The sequence below is a fragment of the Cibotium barometz genome, chromosome 39 (assembly GCF_041138505.1).
Source record: "Cibotium barometz isolate CiBa-2024 chromosome 39, ASM4113850v1, whole genome shotgun sequence".
Lineage (NCBI taxonomy): Eukaryota > Viridiplantae > Streptophyta > Polypodiopsida > Cyatheales > Cibotiaceae > Cibotium > Cibotium barometz.
The window spans coordinates 9,432,334-9,459,662 of NC_141084.1; the positions used below are offsets into that span (position 1 = coordinate 9,432,334).

Genomic DNA, 27,329 nt, shown 5'->3' on the forward strand with positions numbered 1-27,329 from the left:
GGTGGAAAACCATTAACCAAGAAGTTAACAATCTTCTCACTCCATTCAGGCATTGTCTCCACCATGAACAAGGAAGTGTCAGGTAAGTCATCATCAACTCCCGTAGGAGCTTCACCATTAGGTATGCGAGACAAATGATCAGCCATGACATGTTTTAATAGTGAAATCAAACTCAAGAAGAATCAACAACTATCGTGTGATTCTTCCTGTGGAGCATGGTTTGTTCACCAGATACAACAATGCTTGATGATCCACATAGAAAACAAACTTGGTGGCAAGAAGGTAATAACGAAATTTCTTTATTGCATATATCATTGCCAACCTTTCTCGCTCCGTAGTGGTGTAGTTCATTTCAGCATCGTTCAACTGGCGACTGGCAAAGCTAATGGGGTAGTCTAGTTTGTTCTCTAGGTTAAATTAGTACACACCCAATAGCACTGTTTGATGCATCAATATGCACATGGAAGATTAAATCCCAGTTAGGCATTTGCAAGGTTGGAGCACTCGCCAGGGCCTTCTTTAGTAACTCATATGCACGGTCACAATCTTCGGTCCAAATAAACTCGATGAGAAGCTTGTACAATGGTCGAGCTATCTCAGTGAAGAATAAAATAAACCTTCGATAATAACCACCATGGCCCATAAAGCGCTGGACTCCCTTATAGTTGGTGGATGGGGGCAATTCCAGAATGACCTTGATTTTACTTTCGTCGGTGGAAATCCCATTTTTGGACACTATATGCCCTAGAATAACTCTGTGTTTAACCCAGAATTGGCATTTGAAAGGATTCAATGAGATGCGATATAATCTACACCTTTCAAATACTTTTCGTAAACACATCAAGTGCTCGTCCCAAGAGGAATGAACACAAAGATCATCTAAGAAGGCTTCACAAAAGTCCCTTAGATATTCCTTAAAAAGCTGTTTTAGCTTGGTCCTCTACTGCAATTGTGATCTGATTATAACCAGAGTACCTGTCTAAAAAGCTATATGTTGCGGACTACACCACATGACACTTTGGAGGTATTCTCCCCAATTATCCACTAACTTCCGATGAGCGTCATATGCTTCTACATAACTAAGCCATTCTACAGTGGATCTCTCTTTGTTTATTCTAGCTCGTACATTAGCTCGATAGCGTTGTCGCTTGTGTCTCGTCTTCTTCTTACCTAGTTTTTGATTTTTGTTTATATCAGATTCAGACTCACTTGATCGATCTTCACTTGTGTCCCCTTCACTCTCGGATGAACTGCAAGAGGTTACTGTCCTAGGCCTTGAGCACGTGGCTTCCACACTTGGGTGAATATTCAACTCATACCTCCTATCAGGCTCAGAGTCAGTTTCTTCTTGAGATTCAGACTCGGAGTCGCATTGGTCAGAGTCTTCGCTACTTTCAGTGTCAAGGGAGTTTGCCACTTTCTTGCCATCAGAACTCAAGTGCATGACACCTATTATGTTTATTGGCACTAATGGTGGCATATCTTGCCCCTCAGGTGTTACCCAACTTGTGCCTCTATTTTCCTGTGTGTCTATGGTTGCCGCTAGATGTACCCAATCTACGTTATTTGACTCAGTCATGCCCGGTAGGACATCCATATAAGGAGAATCTTCCCCATCATCGGTCTCTTTTTTGCATGTATAGCAATACTTTAATGGGACTGAGTGAATAGTGGTATCCAATCGATTATTAATGATAACCTTGCTTCCTAAAGGATGCGCGCGACCATTCTCAAGATCAACTCGAATGACAGAGTCCTGGAATTGTAAGTAGACATGGTTTTTCGACCAGTCATGCACCATTTGTGCTTCCCTCATGAAAGGACGTCCTAAGATCATTTGATATGACATAGGATGCTTAGAGAAATCCATTACAATGAAGGTATGCCTTACCTTGTATCCTAGAACCTTGATCTTAAGGTCCATTAGCATTCTAATAGGTTTAGCTATAGTTCTGTTTGCCATCTTAACCACTATGTTTGTGACTTCTAGGTGAGGTCTTCCCATAGATTCCCAGCAGTTTTTAGTCACAATGCTCACTCCAGCACCACCATCAAGGATTCCCTTTAGAGTTAATCCCTTGGTAGTAATGGGGAGGGTTGCATTAGATTCGTCACCTTCAAAGTACTGTCCCAACTTGTTAACAGGTATTTCAACGACCGAGTCTTCATCTAGGTTGGGCTGAAGATCCAAATGTTCCTCCACATTTTGAAGCGTGTCGGGTCTATTCATATTTGCAAATTGTGGTAACCCCACCTTCAGTTCTCCATTGAGAAATGCACGAAGAGCTAATAATAGCTCAGGATCTCCGTATAACTTGGATATGATCGTGGTTCTGATTTCAGAGGACATGAAATCCATTAGTTTGGACACATTCAACGATACTTTTTGAGATATCGGCCCTTGACTAGGGACTGGTGAAGATGGAATCACTTCCTCTTCGATGGGGTCAGGCATTCCCTCACTAAACATTCTTTCAAGCAAGAAGGGTGTCTGTCCACTTCCTGATGTCCTATCCTCACTTTCTTCTCGAATGATACTAGGTATAGCTAACGGTTTATGGCTCCTGTGAGGCTGAACTTGTGTAGGAAACACTGTGTCTGGGATCTTGATTTTTCTAGGTTCTGTCTCCAGTTCTCTTTGTGTTTCTTCCACCAAACCCCTTAAGTGTTGCACTCGTTCAATCTCCTCTATTGGGTTTGGGTAAGTCCCAATCTTTTTCTTGAGGGTTTTTGGCCCACGTGGCTTGTCTTTGAGAGTCTCAGTCAGTCTGGGTAGCCGAGAGGGCATTAGCTGACTTGGTTGTGGAGCAGGAGGAGTTTCCTTTTGTTTCCCCCGATTTTTGTCTTTGCTTGATTCTCCTTCGTTGCGCTCCCGAGTGGGTTCCTCCCTTAAAGTAGTGGCTTTGGTCTCCATGGTTTCTATTGAATCAGAATCATCTTCAGGATCATTCATATACACAGGGTCGTCTCCTGTCCCTATATTAGTCTTTGAACTAGGTTTGGAGCTTGTGGCATTAAGTGATCTCTTCCGTCACGTTTTCTTTTTCTTTGCTCGAGCAATTGATGTAGAATCCCTCTCTTCAAGAATGTAGTTTTGATTTTGAAGCATTGACCGTGTGACTACATTTGCGGGTACAACAGGTGTGGTTCCTAGTGCCTCATTGGTGACCTCAACCAAATTCAATGGCGTAATCTTGGGTGTACTTGGATTATGTGGACATTGAGCAATCAAATGATCTATGCCACAACGATTACATGTAAGTACCGGCATTCCCGACGTGCTCCCTTGATTTGGTTGCATTTGAGTAGCGATCTTCTGTAGCCTATTAGGGCACTCCGCTACACTATGCGGTCCACCACAATTGTAGCATTGAAGAGGTGGTCTCCTGGTAAACTTGCCCGAAATGATCCTCCATGTAATACTGGGGAGTCATTTCAAACGTATCAATCCCATATGGAACAATGGGGTCTATATCCTCTTCATAATTCCCACACGCACTATGTGACTCACAACCCATCTGGTTTATAGGGGTAACCCTCGGATGCGGAGGTTGTGGTCCTAGCACTGGCAGTGGTAACGGCATAGACTGGACTAAATTTGGGTTCCTTGGAACTATGTGTTGTGACGGTTGCTCGACAGGTAGTGCAGGCATCAGTGCGGGTACTTGAGGTGTGTTTGACCAGGCTAGTGATGCCTGATTTGCTAACATACGCTTAAGTACTAGGCAATCCTTAGATTGATGGCCATACTTACCACATGTATTGTAAGTCCCATTGAATTTAACTCTGAATGTGGGACTCTCAATCGTGCTATGTGGTCCTAAGCAAACCGAACACCATTGTTGCTTTCTTCTTGGGTACATATGGCTATTTTGAGGAGCTCGATTACCCCTAAAGTATTCTTGGAGAGCCTTAGTAAGGTCAGCTATAGTCATTTCGGATATCTTGGGCTCCTTGGCAATAGGTTTTACAGTCATTGGCTCGTGCCCAGATACTTGCGAACTAACAGAATTTGTCTCCGAAGACACCTTTTTACTTGCAATCATCAAGTTGTCTTATTGCATTGGCAGTGATTGCTTCCCACGTCGTAAGACCTCTAATGACTAGATCATTGTATATCTCCTCGTGGCGCAATCCTCGGATGAATCTATCAAGAAGTTGGTTGTTATTGAAGCGCACATCGAGAGTACAGTGAGAATTTAGATGCTTTAGTCGACTAATAAAGTCTCTCACTGACTCTCCTTCCTCGCGTTCAGCTTTTTGGAGTTGAGATGCTACACCCCAAAGCACACCCTCACGTATGTATTCTTTCAAGAACAATCTCTTGAGAGTGGGATAGTGAGTACACTCTTCAACCCTTAAAGTTCGATACCAATCTCCGGCTTTTCCACTCAAGGTTAAGTCTAAGGCTTTACACTTATGTAGCTCATTGTGCTCTTCCAAGGAATCACACACGTGTTCAAAAAATTCAATGTGCTTCCTAACATCTTCGTTACCACTGAAGTTCTGAGTGAGCTTGGCAACTTGTACCGCCTTGCTTCTGGGCTCTCTCTCAGGTATGCCACGCATGTTTTCTGCAATAGATCGTCCGATCGTTTGAGCAAACGCTGCTAGATCACCTAAGTGAGCAGGCATAGCTGGTGGAGGCACTTCTGGGATGGCCTGGTTGACAGGAGTTGGCATTGGTCTTGGTATGTATGTAGGTGACGCAAGATATGATATGTGACTAGGCATAGCTCCTCTTGGATAAGGGTTCTGATAAGGCATTCGTGGAGCATACGCCATTGGCATAACAGGAGGCGTAGGAGCTACATGAGCATGAGTAGCGAGAGGTACATATGGTCGATATGCACTGGTACGCACTGTTGTAGGTACTGTACCACTAGGTAGCGGTGTTGTACTAACTACAATGGTAACGGGTGCACTTTCTGTCATGCTCATCATCGGAGTAGCAAGAAACGGGTAGAAATCGGGTACTGTGTAGGAGAGGACCAAAAAACGCAGGTATAGATGCTCCAAAATCAGCAAAACGCTGATGTAAATCAGTAAATCCAGCCACGAAACCGCTCTGAGATGAGAACGCTGATGCAGATCTTCTCCAACCGCAAGTCGAAGCCACTAGAAGTCGTGGATCTCAAAAACCCAGATCACCAGACACAGCATTGAATGTGATGTGGAAGAAGAGGGAGCAACTAATGCTGCAAGTCACCGGCGCTTTGATACCATGAAAGAATGCACAACGGAAGATGGGAAAGTGGAAACACAAGAGAGAGAGTGATAGACAGAGATGGAGAAAACGCAGGAGTAAACCTGCTCTTAATACCAATCAAGAAGATGATGAAGATGGCGGAAGTCCTGAGCAGGAGGGGTAGGTACACCTCATAAGTGAGGGACTGCACAAGCCAGAAACGCAGAGGCCAAAGAGGCATGCAAGAGGTGAATACAATGTGTGTGTGAGGGGGGGCAGGCCAGTAAATATATTCTTTCACTCTCTCCCGGCAGACAAAAACAAAAGCCTCAACTCTCTCTTTCTCCCCTGACAGACTGAATGAAGGCCTCGACTGTCTCTCTCTCTCTCTCTCTCTCACCCGGTGGACTGAACGAAGGTCCTCAACTTTCTCTCTCTTCCGGCAGACTGAACGAAGGGTGACAATTCTCCCTCTCCCTGCAGACTGAATCAAGGGACACGCTCCTCTCACTTTCTCTCTGGACTGAACCAGTTGGCAGGCCCCATCGCTCCCTCTCGGTTTCTTCCAGGGCTGTGCACATAAAGGAGGGGGGACAGCTTGTCAAAATTCTCTCTCGTGCCCATTGGGCAGTTTGCTGCATACAGGGCTGCGTACAGAGTGCACCTCTCTCTCAGCACAGGGCTGCATACATAGTGTTACAGTAGGCTATCATTTTCATCTACTCTTACACACACACCAGGGCTGCATACAGGAAAGGACAGCTGTTTGTCATCATCATCTTATCTCACACACACAAGTGGGTGGTAGAAAGAGATGTTGCACACAAATGTTTCAACTTGAGATTGAAGACTAGATGAGCAAGGCTCTCTAGGTGCATCCAGCCTAGTGTGAGATTGGGAGGCTTTGCTAGATCCACATAGCCGGCTATGTGAGACTGGAACCCCTCCTATGAGATCTACTCCTTGTAATAGAGTCATTATGGGGGGGTCCTTCCGGACCCATTGTGTTGTCAAGTTTTCTGAACCTTTAATACTCACTAAATTAAGTGTGGGGGAGTGTGGTTGAATTTGGTAAAGCTATCTGTACTTAGTTTCTTTAATGTGAGGTTTCATATTCCTGGGAATTTGGATTATATCACCCACCTCGTTTTCAGTGAATGTGTTGTCTCTTCTCCCTACACTAGTGAACCAAGGAGCGAGTTTCTCCACCACCCCAACCACCACCGTCATACGAGCTCAACCGAACTTCAGTAAGTAAGATGGTAAGTGTGATCGTGTTGCAGTAATGCAATTCATTCATCAGTTTGTATCATATTTTCCATTTGCTAAGCTTATCCTCAAGATCAAGTGCACCTGGTGGTACCTCACCTTTCTGGTGAAGCAATCACTTGGTGGCAACATTGGTGGAGTCTACATGTAGACCCGTTCACAAGGGCTCCACAATATGTATGGGACACCTTTGTGTCCGACCTAAAGAAACGGTTTCTACCTCCACAGTACATGACCAACCTTAGGATAAGTTTTACAAACTCTCCCAAGGGTCAGCCAAATGAAGAATCACTAGGGCATGGTTGGAAATCATCCACATAGCAGCGGTCCAGATGGGACAGGGTAGGGCTGTCCTTCCGGCAATTTGAGCGGGAGAAGGAGAGGCTATGAGGCATTCAACCAAACTCCGGGAAGTGCCATGCATCCTGGCCTCTAATGTGAAAAGCAAGCTCCTCCCAAGCGGAGCACTCACGTCCTAAAATGATGGAGTTTGTGCTGCTGCTATTGTGTTCCTGTGAGTGCTCAAGCATGTTGAAGTCTCCTCCTATGTACCAGGCATCTATAGGGGTAGATCCTGCCACTTGGTGCACCTGAATCCAAAAGGCAGTGCAGTCCACTGCTTAGTTGTGAGTGTAGATGTTGAGGCGGCCAAGTGTGGTCTCCCCAACCTGGATAATTAGCCACTGTGCTTGTATAGGGGCTACCCTGTGGGAATCCACGGACTCTTCCATTGAATACATACTCCACCCTGGTTCCCAAGGGGCCCAAAAGTAGGGGACTAATAGGTGTGGCTCCTGCAATGCAAGGAAGAATCTTGCTACAACAATATGCGTGTGGCCAGCAGGCACAGGGAGCAGCGCGCAGGGGGGGATGCTCTACTGTGGGCAGGCTTGGCCGCCTGTGCCTAACCATAGTTGACGGGTGGCGGCACAGAGCTGTGCGCAGCGGATGTGGGTGGCAGTAGCAGCAACACAGCAGCACAGCTCAGCAGATCGGCAACAGGGCGCAGTGGGCAGTGCAGGCGGGTGCACAAGGTGTACAGGGTGCAGGGCTGGGTGGGCACAGCTGGGTGCACATGTGATGGGGGACTGATGCACGTATGAGCTGGGAGACAAGCAGGTGGACTGGTGGGTGGATAGACAGAGAAGAAGAAGAAGATATATTAACGTCTTGCAAAAGACCCAACGGGTATACGAGTCAAAAGGTGTACGATGTATCCATGGAATCTCATCATGGCAGCATAACAAAAAGAACAAACACTAATCCCTAGGTAAATGTACATATGTATGGATCATCAACATCATCCTCATCATGGAGGATCACCATCCTCATCATGGATACAAAGTGGGTGTAGAGGATATGGGGGTATGAGTGTGGAGAGGGAGCTATCCACCATTGATGTGTGGTAGAGAGAGAAAGAAAGAAAGAAAGATTTTATTAACGTCTTCCAAAAGACCGAACTTGGCCTATGAGACAAATCAGTGTACCTGTGTGGGGTATCCTCTGTCATCCCAACAAAATGAAAAAGTACTGAACTAAAAAGCTGAATCTGGGTGTGCAATAAGTACAATGAGTGGGGGAGGTGATGGAGCTCTACTACTAGGAGAATGCAAAGCTATATGCATGGAGTATACAATCATGATATGCAACCTAGCTAGCTCCATCATGTACCATATTGGGGGTATAGAATGGTATACATCAATGAAGGGGGTGTCCACAGCTCCCTGAAGAAGAACATGCCTGGGTGTGCTCTGAAGCGAGCCAGTCGCTCCGCTCCCTCTGTGTGAAATTGAGCTCTGATCTCTGTCATCTCTCTCTGGTATAGGGGTGGTGTCCGAAAGCCAGGTGTCCTTTGTCTCCTCTGAAAAAATGTAGTAATGTGTGTCTGTCGTCCCCCCTCTGGAGCTGTCTGAGCCTGTAATGATGTCTCTCTGTGATGCTGTATGTCTAGAATGAATCTCCCCAGTATGCGCTGGTCTGCTGCCTCAAAGATCTGGCGTAGGGAATGTGGCTCTCTGAATAAAATGGGATCTCTCTCTCTCATGGCTGTATATGCTCTGCATCTGCATACATAATGCTCCTCACTCTCCACCTCCTCTGTGCACAATCTGCATATCCTCTCCTCTCGGGGGATCCGTGCTGCTCTGCCAGTTTCGATCTCCAATCGATGTGATGAGACTCTAAGCTGACCAATAGCTACTCGGGAGCCGTGTGGTAAAAAACCCTCCATGTATCTAGGCCTTTCTATAAATCCATCATCAGTGATACTCATGAAGTGATCTCTGTAGTATAGCATCTTCGGTGGAAGAGGCTGTGTAGGTGATATCCACGTCTCTCGTGTATAGAGCTGCCATAGGTCCTGTCTCAATACTCTGTTCCTCTCACTATGAGAGAGACGGATATGTGGTGCATCCCTGTCATACTGGAATGGTGGTAGATGATCCATGTCTAGGCCATGCTGTGAGAACCAATGTGTGACCTGTGCATACCATGATTCTTCGTCTCCTGCCTCAGCCAGCTGTCTAGATGCCTCAAAAGCTCTGTATGACAATCTGTCCTGTGGTATCTCTCTAAATCTGTCTAGCAGGCATATAGTCTGGAATATGGCCTCTACCATCATAGGAGGCGCAACAAACTCTGCTCGGATAATGTCATGAGGTACTGACGGTTTGCTGCGTATCATGCGTGCCATCATGAGGGCATGTGGTCTCTCTATCTGGTCCACCAATGGGTAGCAAGTCCTGGCGCCCATACCGCTGCTCCATACATCAGAAAAAATCATCATGGAGACAAAAATAGTGTTGCACAAAATGTGCATCATGTGAGAGATCATCAGTGATATAGAAATGATACTCTCAAACAATGGCATGGGCCTCGGGAGTACTCGCTATCCGATCTACATGTGCCTCTGCATGTCTATAGCTAATGTGTACCATAATAGCAACCTAGGGAGTTCAGGACGAGAGATGATTTGACACAAAAAATCAAGTAAGTAATATAGCTCAAACATGAAATAAATAATATAAAATTTGACCATTACCTGCTTCGAGAAGTAATGCTCAAATTGTATCTCCTAAAAAGGTGTGAAGCTGTAGTTCTTTGCAAAATCAACCCCAGAGACCACTACTCCAATAGGAAACTCCGCTAGGCATGCTCGGAACTGATGATCCTACCACTTGGCACAATGAGTCTGCCGTATATAGGGGTAGATTTGCTCCCTAAATGTGGCTATGAAGTAACAACGTGGTGTATGTTTATCCACGAGTTGCAACTACATAGACTACCCACCACCACTTTAGAGCTGGTGTGTCACATACTCATAACATCACCATGTCACTATCTCTGCCGGTGTGACTAATGTGTCAAATAGCCACCCCTTCGTCCGGGGCTCTTGAAAATGCGCTTGGTGGCACTATCTCTCTAGCATAGCCAATGCTGCATATCCCCGTGTCAATTTGGCTCTGGCTGCTGAACCCATGGTGAAGCGTGTGGCTGTTGCAGAGAAGGTAACCCCTAGGTACACATATGATGTCACCACCTCCACCTGGCGTCGTGCGAGAGTGAATGTCAGCTGACTCCTGCTGCCCTGTCTCGATGTATGAAAGACCATAACCTTGGTTTTCCCAAGGTTCACAGTAAGACCCCTTTGTGTGCAGAAATCATCGAGTGCATGTAGATGCTGCTGTAGACCTCCTGGAGACTCAGACACTAATACAATATCAGCATAAAGCATAATATGTACTGAGGTACCTGCTAGATCAACTCCATCTCCGCCTTCCCGTGTAATGAAGTCAGCCACCTCATCAATGTATAACCCAAATAGCGTGGGGGAAAGTGGGCATCCTTGCTTCACACCAATGGTGCTAGCAATAGTCTCGGACATACCTCCTGGGCATCTGACTCGCCCAAAAACCTGCTCATATAATGCATAGATGCCCCATGTCATATTTGCTGGTATGCCAAGAGACTGCAGGCGCTGAAAGAGCCTCTCTCGTGGTATTGTGTCAAATGCCTTGCGGAAATCCACAAAGCAGCAATAGAGCTTTCTCTTCCTCACTCTGGCCTGATCAATCATACATCTCAAAGTGAATACATGGTCAGTGGTAGAGAAAGCTCTCCTGAAGCTTGCCTGCCTGCCCTGATGAGCGTAAACCTGCTCGCTCAGCATATAAGCTAAGCTCTTGCTCCAACACTGCACCATAGAGTTTGCCCAACACGTGGCCAACCATAACCGTCCTGTAGTTGCTCGGATCAAGCATATCCCCTGTTTTGTGGATCGGCACAATGGTGTGCATCGTCCACTCCGCAGGCAAACCCTCTGCTAGTGCCCTGTTAAACAGGTGTGCAAGAAAAGGAGCCAAAGAATCTATTGCATATATGAGATGCTCACCCTGTAGGCCCATATGGTCCGTGGGCATCCATGCTGTAGGCGGCGGATAGCTTCCTTTACCATCGAGTGGGTAAAGAAGCTAGCTGTGGTAGGTCGAGGCTCCTGTGGCTGAGGTATAGGTGGCTGCTGTGGGGCGTGGTATATGCCCTCTGCATATGTGTGCCATGTCTGTGGGTCTGCAATGGGTGTCGGTGTCCGGGGCTCTCTGAAGTGCCGCCATGAGATAGGGCTATCTCTACTCATGAAGAAATGGAAGATCTCTAGCTCCTGTATCTCTGTGAAGGCCCGCCTTTTGCGGCGAGTAAGTCTCCTCATCTCTCTCCTCGACTCCTGCTCTGTGATGGCTCCCAAGGCTCTCTGTATGCGGAGCCGTGAGTATAGGGTTCTACACTCGTCATCATACCATTTGTTATGGGGCATAGTCCCAGATCTCGCAGGCTCTCCTGAGTGGACACGATGTGGGAAGCTCTGTAATGCAGCCGTGTGTAGGAGTGATGCCAGCTGGGCTGTAATGGTATCCATAGGTGCCAGGGGATCCATGAGTAGGAGCCCATCCTCTACTCTACCAGTGTATATGTCTGCCATGTCATGTGTAAAGTAGATGGTAGTGTGTGGCATCGGTATGTGGGGGGCTAGTGATACTGGTGATCCGGCTAGTGAAAATGCCAAGTATGTATGATCTTCCCCAATAGGACGAGGTGGGATGGAGCATGAGGTGACAAGCTATGATGCCTCCAAAGACCCCATAATGTAGTCCACCACTGTGCCTCCGGTCCGTGTATGACCCCCATGTGGGAAGCATAGGTCAGCCCTCCTGATCCCGGCCACTGTAACATCCCAGTATAAATAACGAGACGATGCCTGGCTCCCAACTCTAGTAAGTGGTCCCCATAATGTCCTCTGTCTGGTCCAGTGTCCTCTGATGCCCGACTAGCCCCTATCTCCTCTGGATCCACAGGGTGGAGGATCTCCATGTCATCATAGTCATACACCTCACACTATCTGCTCTGTGTGGGCGTTGAAGTCACCCGTAAGAAATACTTCCCCTAGTGTAGAATAATGCATAATCTCCTCTGACAGACAAGTGTATGGTGAGGCTCTTGTCTCCTCCTTGTCACGACCCTGCGTTTTTCTCTGGACAATATGCAGGTGTGCACGGGGACATGGTGGACAGTGTGAATGGCATCAGGATGGAGTGAAAAAGGGAGCCCATGTGTGGACATCCCCAAGTGTGAAGGGGGCCAAGTAAAGTCTTTTCTCATAACCCATGGGGACAAAGGATTTTGGAGGGGACAAAGGTTTAAAATCCTTTAAAAATAAAAGAATCCCTTTTTTTGGGGATAATCATGGCCCTTATGCTATTTTGGGGCCACGTGTGTGCTTTTGGAAAAAAGGAAGGCTGGCTGAAGCGTGGAAGGGCAGGCGTGGAGTTTCTAAGAGAGAAAAAGCGCAAACAGGCTGCAGGCTGCAGGCTGCACCGCTTGGATTCCTGCTTTTGGGGGGATAGTGGACAGGCTGCAGGCGTGGAGATCTAGCTGGAAAAAAAGGAGCGCATACAAGGCTGGGCTGATGGCAGGCGTGGAAAGGACTGATGCACAGAACCGGCTGATGGGCTGCGCTGAAATACACACAACCTGAACTCCACAGACAGGCTTGCTTTTTGGGAAAAGTACACGGGCTGGTTGCTGTTCAGCAGAGAAGACAGGCGCAGACTGAATCCTTCTTCTTCTTCTTGGCTTTTGGAGGGCTGTCTGGCCTGCTGCGCAACAGTATACACAGGCGCCTTCTAGATCTCTCTCCTTTTGTTGTGTTTTTAGCAAGAGACTGGCTGGCTACACTGCTGTCCATACAGGCAGAGCTGACATCGAAACGTGGACTGTAGGAGGGAGTGCAAGGCTGGACAGCAGGTCCACCTACAAGTGTTCTCTCTCTCTCTCTCTCTATCACGTCGAATCAGGTGCTGGACTGCAGGCGGCTGCAGGACAAGAAGGCAGGACACAACGGGGCTTTTCCTCGTGTCTTTTTCTCTCTTGTGGAAAGCGACATAAAGACTGTAAGTCTCTCTTTCTTTGTGAGCAAGTGGGACTGCAGGTGATGTCTTTCGGAGTCTCTCTTTTCACTGGCTCAAGACTGTTCCAGAGTGGTTCTCTCTAGCCCTTTGTGAGAGGAAGGGTTTGGCAGTTCAGAGGGTGGAAACAGGACAGTTTATGGGCTGTTTTTGTTTGGTTGCAAATTCAGCTATGTGCTTGGGTTTTTGGCTGCAAGTACAAGGTCATTTGGTTATGTTTCTTGGCATGGGAGTGATGCAAGCTCGCATGGCTGCGTGCTCATGGAGCAGATTGTTTTCTTCCTGCTAGAAAGGAACAGTGGGACCTACAGTTATGGGGATCTCTATGTTGCCAGATGTTTCGTAGGTTTCTCGAGGAAACATGTTGTTTTTGGGTTTCTCCAGGAGATAAGTCACATGCAGAGGCAGAAGGTACAGGAATGGACACATGTTTGGTACAGCCTTGCTACTGATTGGGCAAGGGGTAGGGAATCCATGACAGAGATGGATAGTACCCCTGGAAGGTAGAGAGGGTTGGTACAGGTGTGTCGACTGTATGGTATGCTGTGCTGTGATATGAGTTCTCTTTTGAGAGACAGTTTGGGAGTCTGTGTTGTGATGCAGAAGCACTGGATGTGTCAGGGTGTGATGCTGTTCATAGTGTGAGAGGCTATGGATGGTTGTGGCAGCCTTGATCATGGGAGAAAGCTTCTGTATGCAGACTCAATGTGAGAGAGTCTTTCGATGTGAGCAATGGCTGGATTTGTTTGTGGATGCCGAGTGGACAAGAAGCGAGATGCAGGTTCTTTGCAGGCTTCAAGGGTTCTACTGCGACGGCTGAGTTCCCAGCCCTATATTGTAATCAAAGCTCTTTTAATCAATTAAAGAAATACCGCAAGGGGCGCCACTGCGATTTGGGGCCAATCGGTGTCCGTGTACTGTTTGCAGGAGCACTCTAGCTCCCCCTGTTTGTTTTCCTTTTCTAGGTCATCAATGGCGTTGAAGTGTTTTACGTGCGAGTGTTTGTTTCATCGCCCGTCAAGGCCGGTTACAAGGTTCCGTTTGCCGGGACACATCGTCGACTTTCTCAAGGAGGCGAGCCCGTGGTTGTCACATTAAAAGCTTCAACATGAGGAAAGTGAAAAGGAAGTGCAGGACACAGTGCAGGATTGTGTGTCTTTGCCTACATGAGGTGAAGAGCAAGAGCTGAAGATGAGGCTCAGGAGAAAAGACACCAAGGACAAGAAGTAGTCAGCCAGGAACAAGAAGCAGTTGAAGTGTTATGGTGCAAAACATTTGACAGTTTGTCACCGGTCGTATCTTCATAGAGGCTTCATGGGTTCGGAAGACAGTTTCTTTCTATGTTTAGCAGTGGTGATCTACTATGCTTCATCGAGGACTTGTGCTTACCACTTGGGTGGAGTGCAAGCAGGTTTTGGGTGCCTGAGGATGTATCAGATGAGGCTCAGACGGAAGCGGAGGAACTTGACGAGGTTCTTATTCCTGAGTAGATACTGGCACATAAGGAAAGAAAGGTACAGGGTAAAGTTTCCCGTCACTATCCTGTGAAGTTCAAGAGCTGTTGACTGATGGATGCGAAGTGGATGGAGGAGGTTCACTGATGGATGCGAAGTGGATGGAGGAGGGTGACTTAGCAGATTCACCTCAGGATTTGCAGCTTTATCTTGATGCCTTTGAGTTGGAGTCGACTCTTGTTACGGCTCATTCAGGTTCAGCAGAGCATAGGTCTCAAGCATTGCCTGATGCTCAAGAGGGGGGTAGCACCTCCGCTCCCTTGTTGTTACAGACAGGCTCAGTTGTTATCTAGGAGTCGCTTGGTGACATCTTTGTATTCACCCGAAGGTACTGAGGCTGACAGTACATCTGCTTATGGGACTTCTATGATCTTGTGTTCTAGACACATGAGATGATGGTTGAGTATGGTTCACAGTCGCGCGCACCTGGAACTCTAACTGCAACTATGGATAACTCTATGGAGGGCATAAGTCTTGCGAGCAGTCCTAGAGTTGGTTTGGTTCATGGAAATATGGATCGAACTCTATTTGTGCATGTATGCATACACTTTTTGAGGTAGAGGTATTTTTGTATTCTGGTGCCACTGGATCCTGGTACCATTGAGAATACATTGGAAAATACTCTGCATTGTGTTGAGTGCTGCATGTATATTGGTATGATACATCAAGTGCTTTATTATGTTCATGGACGCACCACTGGGTGTAACTCCTGCGGGATGGCCATGAGCCATATGTGGGAAAGTACTTAGTGGATGTAGTGTTTGGATGCATTGAGTGCTTTCATATGCTCATGTTGTACCATCAGTCGTGGGTCCTGCGGGATGCCCATGGGCGTAAGGCTTGCGAGCAGCCCTTAGACTGTTACTTCGGAGTAGGTAGAGCATTTTGAGGAGCATATTGTTTGCGAATGCATATGTGTGTCATGCATATGTTTGTCATATGTAGAATGATGCATGGTTTTGTTTTTGGCTAACACAGTTAACGTGTTTCCATTTGGTTTTAGACTTTTGCTGTAGGTTCTGAAGGAACAAGCAAGAGGTGTTTGTCACTTTGGTGTGACAGTGTGGCTTATTGTGCAGGATGATTATTTTATCACCCAGATGCATTGGAAGGCCATTGTTTTTGCCATATGGGGTATCTTCGCTCATAAGATGCTTTACTGTGCCATTGAGTGCAATCGAGGACGCTTGCCATTTCTCAAGAGGGGGGTATGTCACGACCCTGCGTTTTTCTCTGGACAATATGCAGGTGTGCACGGGGACATGGTGGACAGTGTGAATGGCATCAGGATGGAGTGAAAAAGGGAGCCCATGTGTGGACATCCCCAAGTGTGAAGGGGGCCAAGTAAAGTCTTTTCTCACAACCCATGGGGACAAAGGATTTTGGAGGGGACAAAGGTTTAAAATCCTTTAAAAATAAAAGAATCCCTTTTTTTTGGGGATAATCATGGCCCTTATGCTATTTTGGGGCCACGTGTGTGCTTTTGGAAAAAAGGAAGGCTGGCTGAAGCGTGGAAGGGCAGGCGTGGAGTTTCTAAGAGAGAAAAAGCGCAAACAGGCTGCAGGCTGCACCGCTTGGATTCCTGCTTTTGGGGGGATAGTGGACAGGCTGCAGGCGTGGAGATCTAGCTGGAAAAAAAGGAGCGCATACAAGGCTGGGCTGATGGCAGGCGTGGAAAGGACTGATGCACAGAACCGGCTGATGGGCTGCGCTGAAATACACACAACCTGAACTCCACAGACAGGCTTGCTTTTTGGGAAAAGTACACGGGCTGGTTGCTGTTCAGCAGAGAAGACAGGCGCAGACTGAATCCTTCTTCTTCTTCTTGGCTTTTGGAGGGCTGTCTGGCCTGCTGCGCAACAGTATACACAGGCGCCTTCTAGATCTCTCTCCTTTTGTTGTGTTTTTAGCAAGAGACTGGCTGGCTACACTGCTGTCCATACAGGCAGAGCTGACATCGAAACATGGACTGTAGGAGGGAGTGCAAGGCTGGACAGCAGGTCCACCTACAAGTGTTCTCTCTCTCTCTCTACCCCGAAGTGGATTGTAACCAAAGATGTATTCTGATCTGTCCTATAGGTCAGCTTTGGCCTCGACAGGACGTTAATATATCTTTCTTTCTTTCTTTCTTCTATCACGTCGAATCAGGTGCTGGACTGCAGGCGGCTGCAGGACAAGAAGGCAGGACACAACGGGGCTTTTCCTCGTGTCTTTTTCTCTCTTGTGGAAAGCGACATAAAGACTGTAAGTCTCTCTTTCTTTGTGAGCAAGTGGGACTGCAGGTGATGTCTTTCGGAGTCTCTCTTTTCACTGGCTCAAGACTGTTCCAGAGTGGTTCTCTCTAGCCCTTTGTGAGAGGAAGGGTTTGGCAGTTCAGAGGGTGGAAACAGGACAGTTTATGGGCTGTTTTTGTTTGGTTGCAAATTCAGCTATGTGCTTGGGTTTTTGGCTGCAAGTACAAGGTCATTTGGTTATGTTTCTTGGCATGGGAGTGATGCAAGCTCGCATGGCTGCGTGCTTATGGAGCAGATTGTTTTCTTCCTGCTAGAAAGGAACAGTGGGACCTACAGTTATGGGCATCTCTATGTTGCCAGATGTTTCGTAGGTTTCTCGAGGAAACATGTTGTTTTTGGGTTTGTCCAGGAGATAAGTCACATGCAGGCAGAAGGTACAGGAATGGACACATGTTTGGTACAGCCTTGCTACTGATTGGGCAGGGGACAGGGAATCCATGACAGAGATGGATAGTACCCCTGGAAGGTAGAGAGGGTTGGTACAGGTGTGTCGACTGTATGGTATGCTGTGCTGTGATATGAGTTCTCTTTTGAGAGACAGTTTGGGAGTCTGTGTTGTGATGCAGAAGCACTGGATGTGTCAGGGTGTGATGCTGTTCATAGTGTGAGAGGCTATGGATGGTTGTGGCAGCCTTGATCATGGGAGAAAGCTTCTGTATGGAGACTCAATGTGAGAGAGTCTTTCGATGTGAGCAATGGCTGGATTTGTTTGTGGATGCCGAGTGGACAAGAAGCGAGATGTAGGTTCTTTGCAGGCTTCAAGGGTTCTACTGCGACGGCTGAGTTCCCAGCCCTATATTGTAATCAAAGCTCTTTTAATCAATTAAAGAAATACCGCAAGGGGCGCCACTGCGATTTGGGGCCAATCGGTGTCCGTGTACTGTTTGCAGGAGCACTCTAGCTCCCCTTGTTTGTTTTCCTTTTCTAGGTCATCAACGGCGTTGAAGTGTTTTATGTGCGAGTGTTTGTTTCACCGCCCGTCAAGGCCGGTTTCACTCCTCCTGTGGCATGTCCTCTGTAATGACATAGGAGGATCTTGATGGAGGAAAGTAACATAGGGCTATGTATATAACCCTGTCCTGTGAGAGCTGTAAGTTGATCCACATGTATCTGGCCTCTGGATCCATCCCGTCTTAATAGAACTGCTACTCCCCCCGACCCTCTCGAGGTACCCTGGCGTGTGGTCCTCCTGAATGCTAACTCCCACTAGAATCTCTCTACTCGAGGTAGCCCTCTCTCTGGGCTCTGATGTGTCTCTGTCAGAAGTATGATGTCTCTCCCCACCATAACATGCTCCAGTCGTCCAGGCTGCACCCATAGTGAACCATTACAGTTCCATACTGCCATGTGTATCTCTGTCAGTGGCAGTATGGAACTCTGAGAGAGAGAGAGAAATGAAATGAAATGAAATGTTATATTAACGTCTTCAAAAGGCCATAATGACCTATGAGACCAAAGAGAGAGAGAGAGAGAGAGACTAATAATATAATATACTTTTGTAATGAAAGGCCTACAGTAGAAGAAGTGGACCTAGCAGCAATAGTGGTGATGGGAGTGCCCGTGCTAGTGCTGCTGGCACTCGTAGCAGTAGTGGCAGTGAGCATGCCAGGACTTTTCGATATACATATTGGAGATCTGATGGGTTTCGAACTGTGGAGAGAGAGGGTTATGCGCATAGAGATACAGGAGGAAGGGATAGTCCTTGGTCGAGTTTTTTTCGAGACAGCTTCTTTGACAGGGAAGAGTTGGAGAGATTGGTCAGTCTTGGTAACAGTTCTTTGTTCTCTTTACAGAGCTTACAATAAGCGGTTTGGTAGACTGTAGTATCAAAGGCTGACTTGCTTAGCATGCTTTCAGGAGCGCATCAGACGCATGGCAGAGGCTTTTCATAGAGAGAGGGCGCACTACACTAGAAGCTATCAGAAATGGGAGAAAGGTGGGGAGGAGACCAGTGACCAAGGTGGCAGAGATGAGCGATCGTGGACCCAAACAGACTGGGATGCATGGAAGAATGCTGAGCGTGGAAGATTTCAAACATCACAACGTTGGAAATCTCCTTATGCACATCATTACAAAGTCTTGGGCCTTGACGTGTACTATTTTGATAACCTTTTGCATTATGTCCATCTTTCAGACATTGTATATAGGAGTAATGAGAAGGGTTGGCTAGCTGAAGGTGCTACTTATTATTTTGACTGTGCAGGTCAAGAGCAGGCACATATTCGCAGGCGGAGATAAAGGTTTTTCCTGCAGACTCTTCTTGACCTTCGGCATGCATGCCTTGAAAAACCTAGTTAAATTATATGAACAGAAAGATTTTATAAACTTATCAACACCTTCTCTAGATGCCTAGCGTTCTTTTAATCTTTTAGTTGTTATATACCTAGATGAGGGTGATGCATTGTAGGCAACAGGGAGACTGACTTTCATTCAGAGCCATGCATGCACACACTTAGAGAATGCAAGGAAAGCAATTGATGGACTCACCAACCCAAATTTAAGCCTGACTGCTTGACCACCTCCAAGCATAGGAGAGTCAAGAGGGGTGAATACACCTGAGCACGAGGCCTCTGATCATAGACTGCAGATTGCCCCTTGTGAGAGATGAGATTCCAGGCAGGGCTTGTGCCTTATAAATGCTTTTCTTTTCTTGGTGTCTAGCCACCATGAAAAGCTACAGTTTAAACACAACTACGAGCAACAGCATCATGAGGGCAGATGTACCTAGGGCTGGGACAAGGGCTTTGGGTTGGGGGGCTATAGGCTGTGCCTTTTTGGGTATGCATATTCACAAAATGTAAAGCAAAAAAAACAGCCTACACATGGCTGTTTTTGCGGGCTTCTCACATACCATTAGCAACGTTATTTATGCAGTGAGGCTCAAAAAGCACCAAATTTTCACCGGTCAAGTTTCTAATCACTGGGTGGGCTAGGTTTAGGTTGGCTGTGGTCGACCACTTGTGGTCAAATTGACCCAACAGACTATAACACGGTTCTATAAATCCCCAAATACATGTTGGTCGAAACAGCTCAACTTCAAGGATCTTTTGAAGGGTGTCTAGTGCCTCAATCCTTTTCTTTAGTTCCCCCTCAAGTCGGCCTGGGCAAGGAGCTTGATGTTTTTTTCATGTTGTTAGGCTGGACTGTGCTTAACACGACCATGCTCATTATATGTATGACTTCAAACCAGAAAAAAATATTGACCCTACCTAGACTCTTTTTTGGTGGTTGGGTGGGGCTGAGGGGGGTGAACCAGCCGATGGGTGGTGGATAAAATGGTTCCAAAAGAATTCATGCGACCTTTTGGAGTTGATTATCAGTGCTTGAGTGTGACCATCTCGATGTCATTGCTGTGATCTGATAGGTACTGCTTACAAATCTTCTTCACTCTTGTTAGTAGTCTCTTCTCCAGATAAAGATTGGCGTGGCATTGGAGAAGATTTGATCTTGGCCAGGTAGAGTGTCTCCTCCATGGTAACATAGCCAGACCAAGCAGGCTTAGAGTCCACTGCACTTGAGTTGCTGATAAATAACATCCTTTGCACCTGTGGCATCCACCCCATAAATGTTGAGACAACTTTCTTTCTTTCTTTTTCTGTGCTATGGGGATCCTTTAGTGTTTATCAGATTTATAATTGGTTCTGCTGGCGGTGATTGTGCTATGTTATCTTGAGTAAGGGAAAAAGCATAAAAACTGGCAGGGAAGAGAGAAAGAAAATTAGTAAAAATTAATAGGAGAAAATAATGGTAAGTTAGGGGTAGAAGAGGTGGGTTTTCCCTTGGATCTTGTTAGAAGACTCCTTTATCAGAAGAACTTGAGCAAGTCTCCACGAATTTCATCTTGACAAGTGAACCTTTTCCCATGGGCACCATTAACTGAGCCCCTACCATTAATGCAAGAATCCTTCCTGCATTCCCACACTTCAGTGCTGACGTAATTGTCATGTAATGACCAAGTTTCCAGTTACATTTTCTATCTGTGCCAAAATCGGCAGAGTTAGAATTGAGCTAGCCAAGTTGCATTCAATGCAACTGGCCAAGTAAACTGTGTTCATGGGAAACCCCTATAAACCATGTGGCTTTGTGTTTGTAAAAGAGCCCAAGTGAGAAGAAGGGGCAATGCAAGCCTATGAAGAAAAGCCTAGTGATGCACCACATTGGCATCGATCTATGGTGAACAGCAAGCTGTATGTGGTGGCTAGGCTGGCTGTCCTGCAACCATACAGACACAGAAAAGGAAGAGTGTATCTAACTTGTAGCTACTTGAAGAACGAAGAATTATTGGATGGTTGGGAATTGTGGGCATCCAAGCGTGAGGAATGGTGGTCATGTGCTTTGCTGGTCAAGAGAGATCCTCGATACTGACTATGAAATTTTCCCGGGTATTGTTTTTGTGTGTCTCCCCAGATCAAGATGCTTGCCATAGAAAGAGGCGGAAGAGAACCCGTTGTGATTGAAGAACTTGAAGGGGGGGAATATTCAGCTTGCACAGCTACCCCAACCCTGGTGTTCCCCATACCACCAGAGCCCATTATCCGTGTGCTGGCTAGGGGAACTAAAGTGTGATCTTTTTAGAAGTTGTGGTGGGTCTTCATGTGTGGAAAGCCCCAATAAAGAGTGTATATCTCACTTATATAGACATCTGGTGAGAGCGTCCTTAAACTTCAGTTTACGCTCATCAATTTATAAATATGAAGTCACAATAGGGGCCAACAACGAGTAAAAAATGAAAACCAATTAATTAATTTACTAATTCAACGGGAATCGATCTAACAATATGTTTATATCTATTGAGCCATACCCTCACCATCTTCTTCATCTCTTTATTTGTGTAGCTCCTAGCTGGCAGCTGGACTCTCTGCAATCACTGGCAAAGGTGATACTTTGTGTAAATTAGAACGTGGGGCTTCCAAATGAGAGCTTGCCAGTCTTTCATCTTCTGTGATGTAGCAGGGCAATTATGGTTTCATGTGCGTAATACATTGGCTGAATGCTCCTTTGACCAAATTATCGGCTTCAGGTCCCCATTTTCCCTGAGAGTGCAGTGCTGTCTCATAGGAATTCTTGCAGGCATTTTAAGCTTTCAAAAGAGGGCAAGTTGGGCCTCCGGAAGCAAGTGGTGGGTGAGCCGTATGATGGGCGACTGTCTCCCGTGGCCCCTGGAGAAATTCGTCTCCACCCTGGGGGTCAGCCATTAAAGAAGAGCGACTTGATAAATAACCCTTGTAGCTAAAAAGAGTCCCGAAGGGCAGTCCCAATGCCATAGACATCGATAGTTGGTTGAGTCCCAAAGGGAAGATTAGTCCTTCCCGGGATTACCCCGAAGGGCAGAGCGGTAGCCTACGTCATGGTGGTGCTTTGAAATGATTATTGTGCCTTATGCCACTGCCTGCTCCCCTCCCTAAGCCAAAATTTCTGATGCTTTTGCTAACTGATGTGTGTGTAAGCTACAAGGCCATGGATCTTTGTGCTTTTATGGTGCCTCATTAACATCATGGATGCATGCCCCATCAGCCTTGTCATCTGTCGTGTGAATTCCTAGTCAAAAACCCGGCTTGTTACTGTTTGTCTAGTAATAGTTTATGTGGTCAAATATGTTTCTCATGGTGTCCAAAAGTTTTGACAAGCATCTCGGTTGCATCATGGAGAAGTAAATTGAGATGCAACAGCTAACCGTTCTTAAAAAAAAAGTTAAAATAGTTCCCAATTTAAAAGTCTCATTGCATATATTGTTCCGGGTTGCAAAAAGCAAATTGAAGAATCTGGTTACACAAATTCGGTCGCTGTTGCTGACATCTATCCTTGTTTTAAATGCAGGCTGCCTATAGAACCAAGGCTATGGAATATCATCCTGATCGAAACCAACATAAAAAAGGTACGCAAGGATAAATTTTCTAGGTGCTTGACCCATTGGCCCCCCTCTTTGCCAACTACCTCTCTGTCTTTCTCTCTTATGGCGTTGAAGTTTGGAAGGTAGCATTTCAATCAATACATGGTTGGACATAGAAAGGTTCAGAAGTAGTTTTTCACAAACTTCTTCAGAGTTAATATCAAGCTCCCTATCCAGTTCTCCTGCTTGAGTCAAGGAGTCTGCATTGAGGTCTTAGGGATGCAGAGGCTAATTGAGTACATACTCAAGCTTCAGAAACCACGCTCCAACATATTCGGGAGGATAGTATGGGAAGCAAACGGTAAAATAAAGAAAACATGCAAGAGCAAGATAGTAAGCTCAGGATGGATGTTGGACAACGAATACTGGTTTTCTTGATGGGGTGCCTTACACCTTCTCAGTGATGCCTCCATAGATCCACTTTTCAAAGAAACATTCCTCCAAGGACAATGTGGAATCAGTTGGGAAAGTGGAGGTTCCAAGTATCGGCACTACACATTAGAAATCAGTCCTTCCTGTAAGCATTACCTTTTTTGCAGAGAGAGGCTGCAAGACACACCCCTATATGATGGAATGAGCACCGCAGTACACTATCTGCACCATTGCTTCCATTTGACTCAGATCTCACCATCTGTGATGTGAGACTAGATGGTGGAATGGCGCGCCTGAGGCACAGAGCACATGCACACACTGCTATCTTGGTGTGCGGGAGACTGAGCAACATACTCTCTTGTAATGTGCAGCTTATGCCACTAGCTGCACGTGCTTCCCTCGCATATTTGAGAAAAGGGGAGCTCACTGTTGGGTTTTATGCTGTGTATGCACCCAGAGGAGTGCTAGTGATCATCAGTAGATTACTGGGGCACTTTTTACTTCAGTTAGTGGAGGTTTTTTCCCCCAGTTTAGCTTAGTTTCACTTATATTCAGTTTATAGGTGTTTTGGTCCACCCGGCACATTTTATGGCGGGACATGTGAACACATCTCTTTAGGTCACTATTATGTGGCTATTGTACTTCACATTTCTGATCAAGCTGAATACACAAAAGTCGTGTTCTCTCTCTGTTGCTCTCCACGCCTGTTTGCAGCATCTCCAAACCCTTACCCTAACACCCCTTTTGCCTTCATTTGGTATCAGAGCATTGAAGGCTTGCCCTTGCCCTTGCCCTGCCCGTACACTGCCACATTCTGCCTCCGTACAACCCGTACATCATTACTCTGCCCGTGCACTGTGCGCCGTCTGCATTAACCGTACAGCTGCCGACTGTACCTGCTCGCCTGCAGCTGCCGTACTTGTTCGCCGCCGTCAGTAGGAGTCGTACATTCCGTACACCTGTATAGTCAGCGCCGACTGCATCTTGTCAGTGCCGACTGCATCTTGTCAACGCCAACTGCACCTGTCAGCGTCCGTACCTGCTCCGTACATCTGTACGTGTTCCGTACAGTCAGCGCCGACTGTATCTGTCAGCGCACGTCAACCGGCCTCGAACTGTACTAGTCGACTGTATTAAGTCGACTGCTTCTGTACCCGTGGTACCTGCCTGTAGTGAACCCGTACTGTACCTGCCTGCAGTGTACCTTCACAGTACCTACAAAGTATCTGCTACAGTACAAGTCGACTGTACCTGCACAGTACAGTCAACTGTACTTGCTCTTTTGGTGGACTGTACCTGCATAAGTACCACAATCTACTCAGTCAATCTGTGGTAAGCATTAAAAATTCTGTTTTTGGGCAATACTATTTTCTCTGTGAAAATCTACAGGCACTACAGGCAGACTTTCTAGCAAAGAAGTCTACAGTTTTTTTGCACAGTTTTGCGTGCAATAAATTTGGGCATTTTTGGGGCATTTTGGCATTGTGTATGCCATTTACTGCTCTACTCAGTCATTGGTGCATTGAGCTGCACATTCAGAGGATTGAGAGTGCAGGCATACTTGGGTGAACTGTATTCAGTGGAGTACAGTTGTTTTCAGGGTTCTTGCTATTGGGTTTTTTGATACACAGGTACAACATTGTGCGTAGGCATAATGGCAAATCAACAGCAGAGTGATGTATTCACGTATTTGTCTAAGGAAGACAAATTGGACGGCACGAACTACTCCTTGTGGAGTTTTATGCTGAAAAATGTGCTTGTGGCAAAAGGTCTTTGGGATTTTGTTAGTGGTGATGAACCACGTCCAGGTCCATTGGCTCCAAAGACTCCTCCCCAAGGGGGTGCTCGTGGACGAGGACAACAGGTACAGGCTCCAGGACAGCCATTGCCTGTTCAAAGAACAAATGCTCAAAAGACATGGGATGCCAGGGATGCACAAGCTTTGTCACTCATTGCATTGTCAGTATAGAGGTCTATTATACCTCATATTCGTTCAGCTGGCTCTTCACAGAATGCATGGGTGACTTTGGAGCAGATGTATGCTGCTCGTAATGAGGCTAGGATCTCATTTTTGAAAAGAGAGCTGGAAAATCAGAAAATGAATGAAGGAGATGATATGTCTAGCCACTTAAACAAGCTGCAAGATTTGAGAGAGCAACTCATCAATGTGGATGAGATTATTCCTGAGACACAGCTTGTGTCCACCATCTTGCACTCTTTGCCAAGATCTTACTTGGCTTTCCATACCTCTTTGAACCTCAGCATGAGGAATGCTGTTGAACCCCTCAAGTATCAGGAACTTGTTGCTCTCTTGCTACAAGAAGAGCAAATGAGGAAGAATATGAATATGAACACAAATGCTGAACAAGCATTTACTACAGGTCAAAAGGGGAAAGGAAAAACTCAGCCAAAGAGTTCAAATCAGAATTCAGGTGATGGTGGTTCTTCACAGGATACCAAGAAAGGTGATGGACAGCCCAAGAAGAAGGGCAAATGTCATTACTGTAAGAAGCCAGGTCACTACATCACTGAATGTAGGAAGAGGATTGCCAAAGAGAAGGCAAAGGAAGCTGGGATGTCTGTTAATGATGCTTCTAAAGCTTCTCCAGAGACTGCTTCTTTTGTTGAGGACAGGGATTACTGTTTCTATGCATGCAGCTATGATGCCTCTTGGTCTTCACAGGCACTCAGTTTGACAGAGCATGCATGTACTTGGTATTTTGATAGTGGTGCCTCAAAGCATATCACATCTCGCAGGGATTTGTTTAGTCATGTTGGCCCTGCCCCTGTTGGCAAAACTGTTCAATGTGCCAACAATGCTTCATATCCAGTTCGTGGCATTGGGGAGATTCAGCTCACAGCCATTGATGGCTCCATTCTCTGCCTTACAGATGCCTTATATGTACCAGGGATAAAGAAGAATTTGTTGTCCATTTCTTCTTTAGCACATTGTGGTATGCAAGTCCACTTTGATGATTATAAATGCATGGTCAGAGACAAAGCTAATGCCTTGACCTTGATGCTTACTGGTACATTATGTCATGGACTTTATCAGTTGGATGCATTTCAGCCAGTGGATCAGTCTGCTTATAATGCATTCACTCTTACTCCAGCTATGGTTGATGCGGAGTTATGGCATGCTCGTATGGGGCATGTAAATTTTGGTAGTCTTATGCTTATGCAGCGACATAACATGTTTACAGACCTACCTCTCATGGAGAAGCCTCCAGATCACATTTGTGAAGGATGTATTTTGGGAAAAATGCATAGGTTTTCCTTCCCACGTGATCAGGCTCTAAGAGCAACTGCAAAGTTGCAGCTTATACACAGTGAGCTATGTGGTCCCATGCAGACGAAGTCATTAGGTGGTTGCTTCTATTTTGCAACATTTATTGATGACTTCTCTCGTATATGCTTGGTCTATCCTTTGACACAGAAATCACAGGTATATGATGCATTTTTGGCCTTTGTAGCACTTGCTGAGACAGAGTCAGGATGCAAGGTCAAGACTCTCCGTAGGACCGAAGGGGGGAATATATGTCACATATGCTGAATTCCTTTCTTGGGAGTAGAGGTATAAAACATCAGTATACTACTCCTTACACTCCACAGCAGAATGGGGTTGCAGAAAGGAAGAATCGGTCACTCATGGAGATGGCCAGATGTATGCTAAAGGCAAAAAGGCTACCACATATCTTTTGGGTGGAAGCTGTCATGTGTGCTTGTCATATTTTGAATCGATGTCCCACAAAGGCATTGGTTTCCATTACTCCTTTTGAGGCTTGGCATGGCCGCAAGCCTTCTGTATCGCATTTTCGTATCTTTGGGTGTCTTGCATATGCACACATACCCAAAGAGTTGAGGAGGAAGCTGGATGATAAAGCCACAAAATGCATTTTTGTTGGGTATAGCCGTGAGAGCAAGGGCTACCGGTTATATGACCCACTATCCAGGAAGATATTCACTAGTCGGGATGTGATTTTTGATGAAAAATCAGAAATATCCATGGCTGGTTATGAGGCAAATCAGGCTGAAAATGATGTGTTTGAAGGTCTACTACCTATGGAGTTTCATTCCACAGTTGGTGATCCAACTCATGAAGGTACATGACAGCCAACAAATGATGTAGGTGGTGCAGAAATTCAGCAGCAAAATGAGCCAGAAGCTGAACCAAATATGGGGCAGCAGACACCACAGGTCAGACACATACCTAGATGGTATTTGAGGACATTACAGGACAGCCATTTAGAGGGTCCTCTTGCTGGTCGTACTCGTAGGGAGACACGGACCAATGAGCATGCACACATCATGGATTTGAATCTGGTTATGGCAGCCAGTTTACAG

At 46.2% G+C, this 27,329-nt stretch overlaps 1 protein-coding gene across 4 annotated transcripts in view; it reads left to right on the forward strand.

Annotated features, from left to right (window-relative positions):
* Window positions 1–27,329, forward strand: part of LOC147615696 (uncharacterized) — a 57,353-nt gene that overhangs the window by 26,268 nt on the left and 3,756 nt on the right. For 2 of the 4 annotated variants that reach the window (XM_086778258.1, XM_086778259.1), the window contains 4 exons: window positions 18,232–18,480; window positions 18,581–18,816; window positions 18,927–18,963; window positions 22,541–22,598. In XM_086778258.1, coding sequence (XP_086634384.1) covers window positions 18,232–18,480; window positions 18,581–18,816; window positions 18,927–18,963; window positions 22,541–22,598 — 580 coding nt within the window. Of the gene's footprint in view, window positions 1–18,231; window positions 18,491–18,580; window positions 18,817–18,926; window positions 18,964–22,540; window positions 22,599–27,329 lie in introns of all 4 variants that reach the window. The other 2 variants (XM_086778260.1, XM_086778261.1) reach the window with 2 other exon arrangements.